This window comes from Mytilus edulis, chromosome 11 (assembly GCF_963676685.1).
Source record: "Mytilus edulis chromosome 11, xbMytEdul2.2, whole genome shotgun sequence".
Taxonomy (NCBI): Eukaryota; Metazoa; Mollusca; class Bivalvia; order Mytilida; family Mytilidae; genus Mytilus; species Mytilus edulis.
The window spans coordinates 14,763,313-14,782,026 of NC_092354.1; the positions used below are offsets into that span (position 1 = coordinate 14,763,313).

General features: G+C 33.3%; 1 protein-coding gene across 4 annotated transcripts in view; it reads left to right on the top strand.

The window, feature by feature from the left end:
* The first annotated feature begins 5,326 nt into the window (after positions 1–5,326).
* The window catches only part of LOC139495209 (protein SpAN-like), a 38,723-nt gene continuing 25,335 nt past the window's right edge, over positions 5,327–18,714 (top strand). For 3 of the 4 annotated variants that reach the window (XR_011657289.1, XM_071283423.1, XM_071283425.1), the window contains exons 1-3: positions 13,751–13,908; positions 16,364–16,407; positions 18,250–18,363. Coding sequence is in view for 3 of the 4 variants with exons in the window: in XM_071283423.1 (XP_071139524.1) it covers positions 13,827–13,908; positions 16,364–16,407; positions 18,250–18,363 (240 nt within the window). In the remaining variant the exon portion in view is untranslated. Of the gene's footprint in view, positions 5,460–13,750; positions 13,909–16,363; positions 16,408–18,249; positions 18,364–18,714 lie in introns of those variants that run through there. The other variant, XM_071283424.1, reaches the window with a different exon arrangement.

The window sequence follows — 18,714 nt, forward strand, 5'->3', positions numbered from 1 at the left end:
ACTCAAAAGTGTTACTGATGTTTGAAGATTTTATTTGAATGGATGTAACCTGCATTAGAGGATCCGGTATGCGGGGAGATTGAGTTTTGGTGGTTGAAACCTCATTTTTTCGATTTTTTTTTTAATTTTGTGGACTTTTCAGGGTGTTCCGTGGTTTGGATCCCCCTTTTGCAGAAAGGCGGGATCCGCACCTGGTCTGATATCGTCAATGTTAGTATTAAATGATGATCCGATCATTCAACTGATTTTTTTATAGTTTGATCTTGTGCTGTGTTAGTTTTCGGGGTAAAATGAGCGCACACAGACATTTTTAACTCGTTATGTACCTGTTTCAAGTCAATAGCCCGTAGCTCAGTGGTTGTCGTTGGTTCATGTCTGTCATACATGTTTTTCGTAAATTGTTTTATTATGAATTAGGCCGTCAGTTAAATTCGAAATGTATTGATTCTTATTTTTCATGTCGGGACCTTTTATAGCCGACTATAATTGCTTAAATCCATTTATTTTTTTAACTTTGACAATCATATCACATCTACTTATTTTTATATTGAAGATATAAATGTGGTTTGATAAAAGGTTGTTCTCCCAAAAAAAAAACCACCAACTGTTTCGTTCGTTTGTCGGATGCTATAGTTTGGAATACTGAAAAGTTCCTGAATCGTGACATTGATATAAAAAAATCATGTTGAAGGATTTTGTGTTTTCTCTGTTTTTCAGATAACAAGTTTTCTCCCATCCTTGATAACATTTCATTTTACTGGAGCTTTTTCTACCAGTATCTATAGCTTGTAATAAACAGACATCTCATTTTAAATTATACCACATCTTCTTATTTTGATATCATGTTTATTGACATATTCGTGTCTTTTCTTGGGTCAGTGGTTAACTACCACCATTCCACATTCGAATTCCTTTATCAAGTTACAATATCCCGATGCTGTGATGAAAAAATATTTGTTGTATTGTTCAAATATGTATTTTTTTTTTTAATTGCTGTTAAATAATAAGTAAAATTCAAAATATGCTTATTACCCTTCCAGAGCATCTAGTCACCTTTTCGGTATATATAAATATTTATTTTGTACGAGGATTATTTTCATTTATATTTTAGATGAGATTCTTAACATATTTTGTACTGTCCTTTTCTTTTTGTCGTGTATACTTATTCAGTGGTTGTTTGTTTATGTGTTACATATTTGTTTTTTTTTTTCGTTAATTTTTTGTACATAAATAAGCCGTTAGTTTTCTCGTTTTACATTGTTATTTCGTGGCATTTTATAGCTGACTATGCAGTATGGGCTTTGTTCATTGTTGACGACCGTATGGTGACCTATTGTTGGTAATTTCTGTGTCATTTTGGTCACTTGTGGAGAGTTGTCTCTTTGGCAATCATACCACACCTTGTTTTTGATATCTATTGTACACATTTTGTTTTTGTCCCTAATATAGTCACCTTAAAAGGGTTCCTTGATAGAATCTTAAATGTCAAAATGACTGGTTTTGTGCTTATTTTCACTTCAAATACCATAAATGAATATAATAGGACAGCAAGAAACAACCAATGCATATGCAATATATTTAATAAATTTGGCCAAGCAATTCTACAGGAAAGCTCCAAGCGATTGTACAGGAAGGCTCCGAGTGATATTACAGTAAACTTGCAAGCGATTGTACAGTCAATAAAAATATCCGACATGGAGAAAATGAACATATTTGGATTTCTACTGGAACAATGGCTTTGAAACTTTCAGACAGGTGAGACTATATATCAGAAAAGGTACATGTGAAAATTCAGGTAGCAAACATTGATTTTTCGATGTTTATTTGACATTTTTTATCGCTGTCGTGTGACAATTTTGATCGTTTTACACGGAGCTCCACCATTCTAAGGAAAACGTTTGGATGCATATGTTAGCGGCAATAAGTGAAATTAGGCATTTAGCTTAAATCCTAGGCAATAAGCTAACGCCTAGGCATTAAGTCTAATGCCTAAATGATTTTAGGCATTAGTCTTAAATCCTAGGATTTAAGCTTAAATCCTGAAAAATGTGTCCAGGCATTAAGCTTAATGCCTAAAGTATAAATGCGAGTAAATAAAAGACATTTATTCAATTAAATAAAAATTGTACATTTGTTACATATTAATAACATTACGAGAACTGAAGTTTAAAATGTCATCTACTGAAAATAAAATCACAGATAAAATATGTTTTAATATTAAAACTCATCAAATATTACTTATAAAACATGCCAAATTGACACAAATTTGTGTTAAAATCATTTGTTATCACAAGTTGTCGAACTGTGGCACCGACTATTGCACTTTCTTCCGTTTTTCTTGCATTTGCACCGGTTACTTAAACATTTAGATTTACAAGAACATTTAAAAAAAACCTTGACCTCCGGATAATGACTGATGGGTTGCTGCCTCACGTACACTTAAGGTTGTTTCACAATTAATTTCCTCTTCTAGAATTAAATTTTGTTCCAAATGTTCCTAGAAGTTGTCCAAATCTTGTAGCCACAACAGCATTGCCCTTTTCATTGACCTGAAAAAATAAAGATAAAATTTTTATGCAGGCAGTTTGATTATTTTCATTAAAATATCGATAAAGAATTATTTCTGAGAGTAGAATTAATTAGGTATTTGTAATTTTTCCAGTGAATTACGAAATGAATTTGTGTTGCATATGGTGATTTTCAACTGTCTTTGTGGCATTAATCCGCATCTGATTTTTATCATGTGCAGATCCTGGAGTTACATAATTATTTACTTTTACTGGTTTTCTTTCTGTTTAGTAAGTAATAAACATGACATATTAAATGATGCAGTCAATTTTTGATTAAATATCTTACCTCAATGACTCGGCCGAGTAAATTTCTACTGTCACCCTTCCCTCTATCAAACATAGGTATTGGTACGGCAACTGTTTGCCCAACTTCTGCCGTCCCTAGTTCCTTTTTTCTCCTGGCTATCATAGTGTTTGCCTGCTTCAGTTGACTGTCCATGGCTCCAGAACGATGTCGAACTCTGTTGGTATCAATTGTACAATTTGGACATACCACATTAGAACCGTATTCCTCTTCACTTACAGTGCCTTTTCCAAAATAACATAAAGTTCCTCTAGGAAGACATAAATTTTGAAATTTCCCTCGTCATTCTTGCTGACTTTAGTTATCAACCTCTCAAAACCACCAATGTTAAAAATGTCATACCTTCTTAAATTGTAGTAATCTTTTGTCACTTTCTTTTCTGATGATTCCAAAAGTTTAACATTTGCCAAAAGATAATGCTACTTTACTCTAGGGTATATGCTCCTTGTTTTCCCTGATTCGAATTTAGACCTCAAAGATTCAAGAAACTTATCCTCAATAGACATGGTGTCACTTAATGCGAATAATATAGATAAAGAAGTGAAAAAGACAAGGTGGCCTGAAGGTATTTAACAAATATTTAACAAAGAAAGTTTACTTATCCAATAAAATGGTATGAGCAAAAAATCAAATCTTAATTTTGTCTACTTTTGACCAGTTCAAACCAGCTTGACCAGTGAAGTGTACACATTTTCAAATAATTATCATAAGGATTATATAGAATCTTCCCTTTTTTATGGGATACAATCACTTTTTAAAATCTTTTTTATCTTTTGTACTTCCACAAAAAAGTATGAGTTAATTCTGTTTTAAATAAGAAAAGTACTAAAATTTGAAGATTTGTCAGATAAACGTTAATTAATATTAGGAATATCATTAAGAAAATACTTTGTTTAAAAAAAAATCACTAAAATCACATAAATTCTAAAATTTCACTTATTGCCTAAAATCATGTTCGGCAATAGGATGAATAATCATCACCAAATTTCAGGTAATAAGCTTAATGCCTGGAAATTTCAGGCAATAACTTAATGCCTAGGCGTTAGCTTATTGCCTAGGATTTAAGCTTAATGCCTAATTTCACTTATTGCCGCTAACACATATATCTTTCTTATTATTTTATTGGTTCATATTTACACAAAGAATAATTTTGCTATCGAAACTTAAAGCAGAAACGTTATATAGGAACATAAGTGTTCGTTAAAGTTTCCATCAAGCAACTTGTTATTTTGCAAATGTCGGAGCCCCGCTTGACAGTCTCCCGAATGACCAAATTATTAGTAAACCGTACAGTTCCGTTCCCACACTGTGATAAAAAGAACCACAGAATTATTCTTGTAGAAACAAGAATAAAATTGAAAATGGAAATGAGGAATGCGTCAAAGAGACAACAATCCGACCAAAGAGCAGAAAAAACCTAAGGCCATTAATGGTTCTTCAACACAGCTAGCGAGGAAACCCCGCATCTGGAGACTGACTTTAACTGGCACCTAAACAAAAATATGTACTAATTCAGTGGAAATGGACTTCAAACTTAACTCTGAAACATATAAATGAACTAAAATTCGAAAAACACATACAAGAGTAATACAGATCGGAGGCTCCTGACTCAGGACGCTTCAAAAATGCAGAAGGGGTTTAACATGTTTTGTGAGATCTCAACCCTCCACCGATACCGCTAGCCAGTATGAAATGCAATACGCAGAGTAAAACATTCGACTAAGTTCCTAACCGTTCTTTCTTTCACGGACAAATATATAAATGAAACTTTAAAGGATGTATAGCTATAGAGTGCACTTTGAAATATTTACTCAAAAGACATTTATCTGATAAAAATATGACCGACGCGTCAATGTAAGGTTCATGTGAACCCTTTGACTAAAGTTGATTAACACCTCAAGGTTTATTCTGAGTACAGACAAACCTGTGCATCTCGAAAAGTTTAAAGGCATAGCATGCGTTATGTAATGCAAATAAATTGTATGTTTTAGAAAATTCAAAACTTAACTGGATTTTGTAGTCATGTTTGACAAAGGGTCCACATGAACCTTAATTAATCGAAAATAAATCGAGTAGAGTAGACCCATATCCGATTCTTACCAATAACACTTAATTTTCTATGAATTCGTTGAAGATATGTTAATTAAAAAATAGAACATTAAAATCAGACTAAAATCCTATTTTTATCATCATGATAAAAACCGAAACTGTCAAAGTTTACTTCTAAATGGTGTACAATTAATCCCCGTTTGTGCCTTGCGGATAGTTATTCAAATGCCTGAAAAGTACAATAAGCTCATTTTGTTTACTAGTGCACATTATAAAATACATTTTTTTCTATCTGTATTCATTCTTGTCATAATGTTGCATGAAATATCATGGAAATAATAATTACGGGTGGACACCTTATTGGCGCCTCAAAACACTTACTATTTAATGGTTAGAGGCGTAATTCGGGTACATTGTGACAGTGGATAGCATTCTGCACGGACGGCAGTGAAATATGGTTCCCGCAAAATTTCTTGTGATTTTTGTTCTGTGTCTTGGTATTTCTGATGCATATTTTTTGAAGAAGTTATTAAAAGGTAATATATATTTATATTTTTAACTTTTTATCTGTCATGAATGTAACCCCGAGAAATCGGCTATTTTAATTGTTTGCATCAGCAGCACAATCACGATGCTGGTCCTGAAAATGTAAAGATTTCTCGGGGTTTCAGAATACGATAAGTGCGTCTACTATGCCTCCTTACCCTGACATCTTTTCTGAAGATTTTAAAATGACTGATGAAATAAAATGTGATGTTCTATAAGGGTAATACTTTTGCAACCTATTCGCCGTTTTTGTTTACGATCAACGTGTTTTTTACTTTTTTATTTTATGTTCGGTCGTGCAAGATGAGTGCCTCGGTTATTTAATTATACGTGTCTCGAGATTAAAAGTGCTTATTCTCCATATGTGCAAAATTTAAAGTGCTTGTTTTTCTTGCTTTGTAAAAAATAAAAGACTCGTTTTTGGAAGTTGATAAAAAGAACTCAGATTTTGTTTTGAAGCTTTTTTTTGTAGATTTTTGGGACTTCAAAAGTATTTATATACAAATGTATAGTTAAAGGTTTCCAAACTATGATGTTATAAACAAGGATTTATACCCTGGAATCTTTAAAATACTTATCATATCATATGCATGTATGTCGGTCTGGACAACAACGATAGAACACTCTTTCAGTACCATGAGACGACTAAAGAAATACGATGAAATCCAAACGTTTATCTGGGCTTGTTCTATTGAAAATATACCACGAAAAACAAATTTCAACAGACACGGTTTTTGATAACTGGAAAGGAAATGGTCATTGACTTTCAGAACTAACTTTGAGAATTACAGGCTAAAAGAAAGACTGCTTGTTCTCTTATCATTAAATAAAACAAAAACATGTGATTCGATTTATTTATGTATTTTCTCAATAAAAAAGAATACCCTTTAAGGCTTAGAAATTTGGATTTTCTCAGTGAATGTATAGTGGGTTGAGACTGATTAGGTAGCAATTAAAATATATGGTGGTGACACTATATATTTTAATTGTTACCTAATATATAAATAAGCTCTACCCACTACACATTAAAAGTTTTTTTTTCTCTATTTTTTTTTCAAATTTAATTATAATTTTCAAAAGTTGTTTTGTTACTCATGAAAATAAGATTTCTGTGAGGTCATTTTCAGTCCCAGGAAACCGCGAGAATGCAGGATTTTGCACCATTTAATCTTAGAGCTTCTGGGGGCCTTGACCGGCCCCAGACCTCCGGCATTGCGTACACATCATTTTGGCCTAGCTACGCTCCTGATCTTGAAACACTATCTAAAGGCATAGTTTAAGGTTCATGTGGACCCTATGGCTAAAATGGCCGTATTTTCACCTCTAATTTTTCTCTGAGTACAGGCAAACCTGTGCATCTGGAAAAGTTTTAAGGCATGGCATGCCCTAGATAAATAGAATTCAAATGAATTGTATGATTTAGAAAATTCTTAACTTAACTGGATTTTGCGGTACACTTTTTTTCGTCTCTGCAGAAGATGATAAAATTAACAAACAGTTGAGTTTACCTTGATATGGTCCACTCAGGTACACAGTTTAAATAACCAATTATTGTCAGGTATCTATTGTCCATGTAATGTCCATATCAATAAAAATGCTCACATTAATTTTTACCTGTGGGGAAGTTCTCAAACCTGTTTCCCAACTTAGTTTATTTTGGCACCTTCTGAAGGAATGAAAAAAAGTGCACGGCAAAATCCTGGTAAGTTTTTGTTTTTCTAAAACATGAAACATACTTAAAATTCATTTATCTAGGGCATGCCATGCCTGAAATTTGTTACAGATGCACAGGTTTGTCTGTACTCAGAGTAAATTTTGAGGTGAAAATACGGCCATTTTAGCCATAGGGTCCACATGAACCTTAAACCTATGTATGCTATATGAAAATTTGATTTCAAACTACTATATGTTGTAAAATATACCAACAAAGCAAGCAAGCTAACCAAAGTCTTGCTCTACATGCGTTAGGAAATTAGCTCTAACCCAATGCATAACTTTGTTAACTTATAATATAATTGGTTTTCGCGTTTCGAACAGATGATGTTGCGAAGAGCATGCTTGTCAAACATAACAAATGAATACATTTATGTAGGGCGTACCTGATTTCAGAATGTAGTTCCATAATTTACAGTAGTCCTTTTCTTAGAACATATTAAATGATATTTTAAAAAGTACAGTAAATACTGATTAGTTTTCTACTTTTTCAAATTGCATACTTGTCACTAATGGTCTCCTATAATGGAGCAGGCTCTGCTTTAGCTGTTTAATTTTCTGATGTATATGTGAATTTTCGTTTTTGTTTTTGTTTTGTTTTATACAATGGCCATTTTTTTTTACTGATTTTGAATTTGATTTATCGTTGGACATTAGATAAGCCATTCATCGACCCGTCCTTCCCGGCATTGATCATCTATCACAATAAAATACAGTTAATTTATTGTTCGCTAACTATAAGAGGAAACTTAAAAAAAAACACATATTCGCATATGTTTACACCTTCGGATATAGCAATGACATATGTGAGGGTCGTAATGGGGGTACCCTCATGACAAATAACGGTAAAATTCTTGCCAAATGTCAATAAATGTTGGTGCATGACGATTAAATGACACTTTCTTTTATTAATTTTGACGAATCACGGTGTTTTTTTTTTCAAAAATGACGCCAACGATACTGAATTATTTGAAACCTCTGGCGAATCACGATAAGGATATTTTGACGAATCATGGTAAAAATTAACCAATTTGTCGCAAAAGACAATAACAATCAAAACCAATGAGTAAACAAAGACTCACAAAACCAAAAGACATATCAACAGTTATAAATAATAAATACGATACAACACGAACTCAACTAAAAACCGGGAGTGAAATCAGGTGCTCTAAAAGGGTAAGCATTCCCTGCACCGTATACGGCACCCGTCGTGTTATTTCGTGTTAAGGAAGGTAGCTTAAAATGACTGTTTCACACCTGATGGTAAAGGGCATCTTACCCTCATATGTCTCTTATGTGTAGAAACGAAATCCGATAAAAAAAAATCCATTTGCGCAACACAAAACTTTCATATGGAATAAATAACTAAATTGATGGTGGCTTTTGTTCGAAATTCTAAATTCACAAAAAAGCAAATGTATATAGGGTAATATAAAATTATTTGAAATTAATTCAAGACTAGAGATCACTTTTTTTCTTGTCTCTAGAACCCAACGTCGGTTCACTTGTTTGTCTTTTACAAAAATCATGTAAGGCATATGTGTGTATACTTTTTTTTTCTTTTTAAAAAATAACTTTTTTATCCCCATTTTTCGATCCAGATGTTGTAGGATTGCCTTTGAGACAAATACTGCATCCGGTGTCAAATGGACAGATGAAGTGGATGTAACGATATATCATAAGGCATCCACACTGGGGTAAAGCTGATGACCGTAACTGCATTCACGGTCATCCCAAGATGTCGGATGAAAAATTAGGTCAGTTTCTATATTGTCTGTTAAAGTGTTTCTATATCATTTTCTTTACAAATCATACACTGAAACGATGTAAATTTATAAAAGAATCACTCGGAAATCACTAATTACTTCTGAGAAATGTGCATGAAACGGGAAATTCGATTTGAAAAAATCGCCAAGATGACCGTAAATCACAATCGAGATGACCGTAACAGAATCAGCGATTCATAACAAGGCTGACCGTAACTGCTTTTAAGATGACCGTAATTTGTAAATGATGACCGTAACTTTTAAAGGATGACCCTCAATTCTAAGAAATATCCGTATTTATATAACTATCTTTTTGTATCAAATGATTAATCGTGTTGGTATACACATATTAATATGAAATTTTATCCTATAGGTAGAAGAAAATAAGACGTGCTTCAAATGCAAAGATTACCATATGTATCTTTTTTACAGTAGAGGGTTCAATTTTTAAAATGAATTTTCCAAAAGACATGTTTGTTTCTGGGATTCCTTTTAATGACATATAATAAATACACATTTTTAAAAATGCCAAAAAATTGCATGTACACCCATTGATATTATATCGTCTTTCATTTTGTCGTGCAAATAACAGAAATATTTTGAAAATATCATTCGAATAAACTAGTGAAGGTGAGCTCCAGCAAAGTAGATCCTTAAAATAGTATTGTACGAAAAGCGTATCACAAGGCGGAACGTTGTCAATTTGTATATATACAGAAATGTTATTCATACAGTCAGGATTCTACTTCTTCAAAATTATCTCCCCATTACGCCAGTTCATGCTCACAGTCGTATAAATGGAAGCCATTGTAGGGATGACGCTCTGCCAATTTTGCTCTTGAACACTGATAAATTTATCCACATAGCACCATTACGATCGATCGTTATATGTCAGTTATATTTTAAAATACAAATGTATCTACTAGCTAATGAGCATTAGTTAATGATCTTGTCTGCATTGATTCAACTTAACAATATTGTCTGTTTGGATGTCAGATGGAATTTTTGAAATTCTTAAGCATTTAAAAAAATTCTAATTAAATATTTCGTGGAAGGGCAGACTAAACATTTTCAGTGGTTGAAGATTATAAACCCTAGTTATCACACACACATTTTCATCATCCAAATTAAAAGACTGTCGTCAAGTACTTTTAGAAAAAATAGCTATTCGAACACACCTACTCTGTTTTTGTGATTCATTAGATAGGTATCTCAATTGACCCATATATTTCATCTTTTCGTACTGTCATTTTTTTACGTTATAAAGTCAACCTGTAGCTTTGATATATAATAATGATAGAATCTGAAGCGAGATGCTATATAAAATACTCTTGCTTTGAACGTTTTAAAGACAAAATATACACCCCAAACATGCCCTAACATAAAAAGGTGCACTCGATTTTTCTCTTTTCGATACAATCGTTACCTGTTTTGGGGAATTTTTTCTTGATTCACATAATGGAAGGGCAGACACGAAAATTTCTGAACTAAAAGATTGATATGTTCTCCGTCCGTGATAAAAAAAATCGGAGGTTATGCATTTTCTACATCCAACTTATAGATACTATATATAAAAAAGAAGATGTGGTATTATTGCCAATGAGACAGCTATCCAGAAAAGACCAAAATGACACAAACATTAACAACTATAGGTAACCGTAAGGCCTTCAACAATGAGCAAAGCCCATACCGCATAGTCAGCTATAAATGGCCCCGATAAGAACCATGTCGTCGACTTGATATCTTATTGTTTTGCATTACTATGTAACAGATACATTGAAAACTTATGCAAATGGTGTTTTTAAAATAAGAAAATTGTTGTTTTATTTGTTTCTATTAACTTTTTAAAATTTTGTTACTATATCAAACATTACAGTTAACTTTTATCGCTTTCTCGATAAACACAGAGCTTCGATTCTTTTGTTCTATTTCAAAAGTGTTTCCGCCTGCATATATCAAGACAAATTAAGATTTTAATCTGCTTCCTCTGGACCCATACAAATGGGCTCGATTACCAAATATTCGTATGTATTATTAATGTTTTTAATGCTCCATTTATTGGCATTATGTTTTTCTGGTCTCTGCGTACGTTCGTCCGTTCGTCTGTTTGTTTGTCCGTTTGTCCAGCTTCAAGTTAAATAAAATTGAAACTTAGTACACATTTTTCCTATGGAATGATCTTTTTAATTCTAATGCCAAATTACAGTTTTATCCCATTTTCATAGTCCACTAAACATAGAAAATGATAGTGTAGATGAGGCATCCGTGTACTAGGGACACATTCATGTTTCTTCAAATTTTCGTCGTATCGCTGTAAATTTGTGTTAAAATTTTAACGTCGATATCAATAAATATTTCATTGTTTACGAGAAATATGCAATTTACTATCATTGTTATAAATCCTAAATATGGCCAATTATATTATAGTTTAAAAAAAGAAATTTATGAAACATATTTATATCCGCTAACCGAGCCCCTATTAAGATCGACAAACTCAACCAAAAAGCTTTGAATACAATACGGATATTTCTTAGAATTGATGGTCATCCTATAAAAGTTACGGTCGTCCTATATAAATTACAGTCAGTCTTTACAAATTACGGTCATCCTTTACAAGTTACGGTCATCTTTTTACCAATCACGGTCATCCTTGTTTTATGTTACGGTCATCTTGAAAATATTTTGTTTATGATTTACGGTCATCTTAACGATTTTTTCAAATCGAATTTCCCGTTTCATGCACATTTCTCGGAAGTAATTAGTGATTTTCGAGTGATTCTTTTATAAATTTACATCGTTTCAATGTATGATTTGTAAAGAAAATGATATAGAAACACTTTAACAGACAATACAGAAACTGACCTAATTTTTCATCCGACATCTTGGGATGACCGTGAATGCAGTTACGGTCATCAGCTTTACCCCAGTGATCCACACGACCTTCAACCGGTTATATAATAAAAATGTGGATTAAACAATTTATAAACCAGAAAACTGACGATCTGATTTACAAAAAAAACCACTTGACAAACAACAAATTTTAGACATGCAGTGGCGGATGCAGCCATTTTAAAAAGTGGGTTCCCCAGAGTAAAAAAAGGGGGTTTCCAACTTAATGCTTCCATTCAAATGCATTGATCGTCCAAAAAAAGGGATGTCAAACCCCCTGGCTTGGAGATCGCAAGAATTTATATTATACGTCAATTGTTCTATATGTCTCTGGAGTAAGATGGTTTATTCCTGGGGATAAAAGAAAACGGTGTGTTTGACTGAACATGATATATTTTCACCTATTTAGGTCTATATTCTTTACAAAACATCTTTTTGGTTACGAATGTCAGTACATTTGAAATAATTTCTATTTATCTAAGTATATAAAGATTTGCATGTGTGCATTTTAATACCTCGACATGTTCATCGGTAAGTGTATGAAACTGGCTTAAATTTAATTTTATATTTTGAAATGAAACCCTCTTATGCTAATTTAAAAAAAAAAAAAGAGAAAAAATAAAGAGCTGGATAGATGATATAAAAAACACACGATACCAGCCTACCCCATACACTATTGTATATTATATATCTACGTTAATGACGCGAATGGCACAACAAAGACAAATGAAAGTATATACATTTTGAGGAAATGAAGTGTAAAGAGTGCGATCGCCTTTGAGTAAAAAATATGCTCGAATCGGTTTTTTTTTATTGCCAATTCAGCACTATGGTACTCTTTCATGGAGTTCAGTTTGAACTAGTGGAATCCCCTTTTTATTGAAGATCAATTGCCCCTTTTAAGATTTAAACTGTGTACCTGCTTACTCTTCATGCATTAGGAAATTAGCTCTAACCTTAAACTCAACTTTTACGTAAAAGATAAGAAATGATGCTTGTAGAAAAATAACTTACATTCTACTTACTTCAAAACCGTGCCTTTTTTTCTCAGAAAATTTATAAAAATAAATCTTTAAAGGCTAAAGGTATAGATTGAGTGCATTTTCTGAAATGATTACACAAAAGACATACGTAAAATCAAAATGTGACCGACGCATCAATTTAAGTCATGTGATGTCCAATCGAGTAGTCCCCTGTCCGATTTTTACTAAGACGGAACGACAATTTAACATCTTATGGGCCTGGGTAATGTTGTTTTTTTTTTCTTTAAAAACAAATCTGAGTCCAAATTTCCCCCATATTTTAAATTTTAATGAAAAATAATTTGATTGATAGCGTCGAAAAACTAAAAAAAAAACCATATGCAGGAAAAATATTTCTGGTTGCTCCCTAATACGGCGTAATTTTCTATATAATGTATTCTATGAATTATTGATAATTACAGAATAATAATTAAAATCCTAAACATTACATTTTTATCATGATAGATAAAAACAGAAACTGTCAACTGAAAAATTGAGAATGGAAATGGGTACATGTATGTGCCCAAGGACTTTCTATACTAGTAAGTATAGAAATTCCCTAATGTGTCAAAGAGACAACCCGACCAAAAGACCAGAAAACAACCGAAAGCCATTAATGGGTCTAAAATACAACAAGAAAATCCTGCACCCACTGGCGGGCCTCAGTTAGTATATTTTCAAATGATGTGTACTAAGTCCCCGTTTGCACGCATGTGCCTTGCAGGTAGTTTTTGAATTGCTTGATAAAATAAAAGTAACCTTTTTGCACGTTATAAAATACATTTTTTCTATCTTTGATAAATATTTTTATTCATTCCTGTCATAATGTTGCATGAAATATCATGGAAATAATAATTACGGGTTGACACCTTATTGGCGCCTCAAAACACTTACTATTTAATGGTTTGGGGCGTAATTCGGGTACAGTGTGACAGCGGACAGCATTCTGCACGGACGGCAGTGAAATATGGTTCCCGCAAAATTTCTTGTGATTTTTGTTCTGTGTCTTTGTATTACTGATGCATATTTTTTGAAGAAGCTTTTAAAAGGTAATATATATATATTCATGTTTTTATCTTTCTATCTTTCCTGAAAATTGTCCTTTATAATTACAGCTAATTTGATAATGCTTGTAAAGTAAAACTTTGGTTGGCTTGCTTGCTTTGTTTGTATAAATGTTTACCCATTGAGCAAGCTTTGTAATTCAGATTGACATCTTAAAACAATATATATAGGTATAGTTCAACCTATATGCTATATTTAAATTTGATTAGGAGTTATTCAAGCCGCTGTACATTGTAAAATATACAAACAAAGCAAGCACGATAACCAAAGTCTTGCTCTACAAACATTTGGTAATTAGCTTTAACCCAAGGCATAACTTTGTTAACTTATTATATTATTGGTTTTCGCGTTTCGAAAAGACGATGTTGCGAAAAGCATGCTTGTCAAACATAACCATGATAACAAATGAATACATTTATGTAGGGCGTATCTAATTTCAGAATGTAGTTAAATGATATTTTAAAAAGTACAGTAAATACCGATTAGTTTTCTACTTTGTCAAATAGCAGACTTGTCACTAATGGTCTCCTATAATGGAGCAGGATCTGCTTTAGCTGTTTAATTTTCTAATGTACATGTGAATTTTCGTTTTCGTTTTTGTTTTGTTTTATACAATGGACATTTTTTTCATACTGATAGTGAATTTGATTTACCGTTGGACATTAGATAAGCCATTCATCGACCCGTCCTTCCCGGCATTGATCATCTATCACAATAAAATGCAATTAATTTATTGTTTCACTTGCTAGCTATTAGAGGAAACTTATAAAAAAAATCGCATTTTTACACCTTCGGATTTAGCAATCACATATGTGAGTGTCGTAATGGGTGTACCCTCATGACAAATAACGGTAAAATTCGCAAAAAAAATAACCAATTTGGCGCAAAAGGCAATAACAATTAAAACCAATGAGTAAGCAAAGACTCACAAAACCAAAGGACATTTACATCAACAGTTATAAATAATAAATAAGAAACAACACGAACACCACTAAAAACCGGGAGTGAAATCAGGTGCTCCGGAAGGGTAAGCATTTGCTGCACCGTATACGGCACCCGTCGTGTTATTTCGTGTTAAGGAAGGTAGCCTAAAATGACTGTTTGACGCCTGATGGTAAAGGGCATCTTCAGTGGCGGATCCAGAACTTTTCCTAAGGGGGGGCCCGCTGACTGACCTAAGAGGGGGCCCGCTCCAGTCATGCTTCAATGATTCCCTATATAATCAACCAAATTTTTCCCACGAAAGGGGGGGGGCCGGGCCCCCCAGGCCCCCCCAGGCCCCCCTGGATCCGCCTATGATCTTACGCTCATATAATAAAACTCAATTTGCACAACACAAAATGCATTTGTCTATTGCAATTGCGTGATAAAAAAATCAATGTACTGATTATGCCCGTAATGGGTCCACTATTGGAAATAAAATATATCTATCTGTATAGGGTAATATTTGAAATTAAAAAGTCAAGACTAGAAATCACTTTTTTCTTGTTTCTCGGTTCACTTGTTTGTCTTTTACAAAAATCGTGTAAGGCATGTTTGTGTATACTTTTTTTTTTTTTTTAAATATAACTTTTATATCCCCGGCCCATTTTTCGAGCCAGATGTAGTATGATTGCCATTGAGACAAATACTGCATCCGGTGTCAAATGGACAGATGAAGAGGATGTAAAAAAATGTCATAAGGCATCCACACGCGGCCTTCAACAATGAGAAAACCGGTTATATAATAAAAATGTAGATTAACAATTTATAAACCAGAAAACTTACGATCTGCTTTACACAAAAAAAAAACAACACTTGACCAACGATCTGCTTTACACAAAAAAAAAACAACACTTGACCAACAACAAATATTAGACATGCAGTGGCGGATCCAGCCATTTTAAAAAGGGGGGCTCCCAACCCAGAGTTAAGAGGGGGTTCCAACTAAATGCTCCCATTCAAATGCATTCATCGTCCAAAAAAAGGGGGTCCAACCCCCGCCCCCCCGGCACTTGTTTCTATCCATAGGAAGGTCGACTATCCATATAAATAGAAGTTATGGATAGTCGACCTTCCTATGGATAGAAACAAGTGCCTGTGCCCCCCTCCACCCCCCGCCCCTCTGGATCCGCCAATGGACATGAAAAAACGACAACGACTGTATTCGAAATGAATGGTGCTGACTTGGAGATCGCAGGAATTTATATTATACGTCAATTGTTTTATATGTGTCTCTGGAGTTAGATGGTTTATTCCTGGGGATAAAAGAAAACGGTGTGTTTGACTGGACATGATATATGTTCACCTATTTAGTATTTAATGTGTGTTTGACTGGCCATGATAGTTTTTCACCTATTTAGTATTTAAGGTGTGTTTGATTGGAAATGATATATTTTCACCTGTTTTATAGCATTGATATAAATCGCAATGTAAACTAATAAATCAACCTACTTTTAGAATTGTCAGATGGAGACGAGGATTATTTTCAAGAGGAAATTGGGGTAAGTTACTATATACGTTAGAGGATGGTCGGACCTTTATCGGTACTGCGGGATCGGGTGTTTTGAGCCCGAGCCTTCGGGATTGGTCATTTCGGGATTCTGGGATTCTTTTTCCGTTTTTCGTGATTGAGGGTTTAAATTTCTTTAAATTCGGGAGCTCGGGATTTTGGAATCGGACCCCTCCAACCTCCCCCTTTTACAAATTGAAGTATTTAATACCTGAGACAGAGACATATAATACAATGTATCTTTCTGAGACTAGTCCCCATACAAATGCATTGATCGTCCGAAAAATCGGGGTTCCAAAATATTTCTTCCTTTGGAACATATATATTATCATGAAGGAACTTCTATTCCGCCACAGCTCCATGCGACCACCACGGATTTTTTTTATTTTCCCGTCATTGTTTTGTTTTTAACTATCACTTCGTTGGGCAAAGACAGTAATAATACACTTTTTTCAGCTTTATGCCGATCAGTCCTTTTTGTGCATGTGGATATAAGGGTACAATATACGTTTATCTAGGAATAACTGCTGTGTGTATATTTCCAATAAGTCAATATACATGATGACATAAATTTTGAAACACATAGAAAAATATATATTTTCTCTAGAATCGGAGACATATAATTTTGTGTAAAATGAGGGAAGCGCATGGATAACATATACAAGCTCGGTTGAATGTTAATACTATTTGACTTCAATTTTAAAAACAGAATAGTCATTGAAGTATCTAGTTTAAAAATATGTCCCAGGACAACCAATCAAGATGGCCGCCATGGCTAAAAATAGAACATGGGGATGAATTGTAGATTTTGAATTATTTCACAAAACCAAAGCATTTACAGCGAATATGACAAGGGGTTAAATTGTTAATCAGGTTAAGATCTATCTGGCTGCCCTGAAATATTCGGACATCAAATCAGACATCCTGTTTGGTTACTGCCCCTGATTTGATGATTTTAAGGAAATTTTGCAGATAATATATGACCGCATTATTTATCATAAAGATAATTACACACACAACTAAGTTTCATAGATTTTTTAAAGACTCCACAGAGTCCTAAATTATAATTTTGTTAAATTTCATAAAAAATTGAATTCTTGGGGTTCTTTGATATAATGCTGATTCTTAATGTTTTAATATTCCTGGTATTATGGTAAGTTCATATCTAATTTTAGAGAATTAGCCTTAGTCATCACTAGTTAATTTAATTTTATGCCTTTTAGTTATTATATAAATTTGGTTTATTTCCTTTTGAACAGAAATAAGTATTTCACACAAATTGAATTCTTGGGGTTGTTTGATTTATACATGTATATATATATATATATGCTAATCGATTCCTGAAATGTTTTAAGGTTAGATTATATATAATTTTGGAGAATAAGTAGTCATCACTGTTTGTTTTTGATATTTTATGACTTTTAATTATGATATGAATTTGGTTTAATTTCCTTTTGAAATGTTTTGAACAGAAATGAGAATTTCATCAAATTTAATTCTTGAGGTTCTATGACTTGTTTGATATGCTAGTTCTGGGGCCTCTGTGGTTGAGTGGTCTTAAGTAGTTACTGTAATATCACTAGCCAATCAAAACTGAGGTTGTGAGTTTGAACCTATTGAAGGTTGTTGGTTTTTATCAGGGCACTCTGGCTAGTCCTCCACCAAAAAAATGTGACTGCCATGAAAAAGCCTAAATGAAGTGCTTAAATAAGTGGCGTTAAAAACACCAAAAATCAAATCAAATATGCTAGTCCCAACACTGTATACTTATGTTTTGGATATTGGACCATGATAGGTCAATCACCCTGTATGTACTGTATTTTATCACTTCCAGACCAACACAGACTCCTTTGGTAGAGAATTACTAAGACGTGACGATGGGAACAGTTACTATGATGAAGATAGCCCAACACAAGATGAGGGTGTGGATGATCCTGCAAACGAAGAGGTGCATATTGCAACTTTTAAAGGAGCTACCATTAGGATAATTAACAATAAGAAGAGACAATTTTTATTATAAAAAAAAAAAACAAAAAAACTTTCAATAGTTGTTTATAATTGGCACCCCTTTGTACCAACTACATATTTTTTGTAAAAAAGTGTGTACTATACACTTCCAAACACGGTAGATTTATATAGTGGTGGGACTTGAGGATGAGCAATTTAAAAAAACCATGCAGGATGACATCTGAATTATTCATGTAAAAAAAGGATGGAAAAAAAGGCAGTTGTCTAAAGCATTATGCACATCTTGTTTCCATGTAGATTATTTTACCCTTGCCCAGCTCATTTGGGGTTG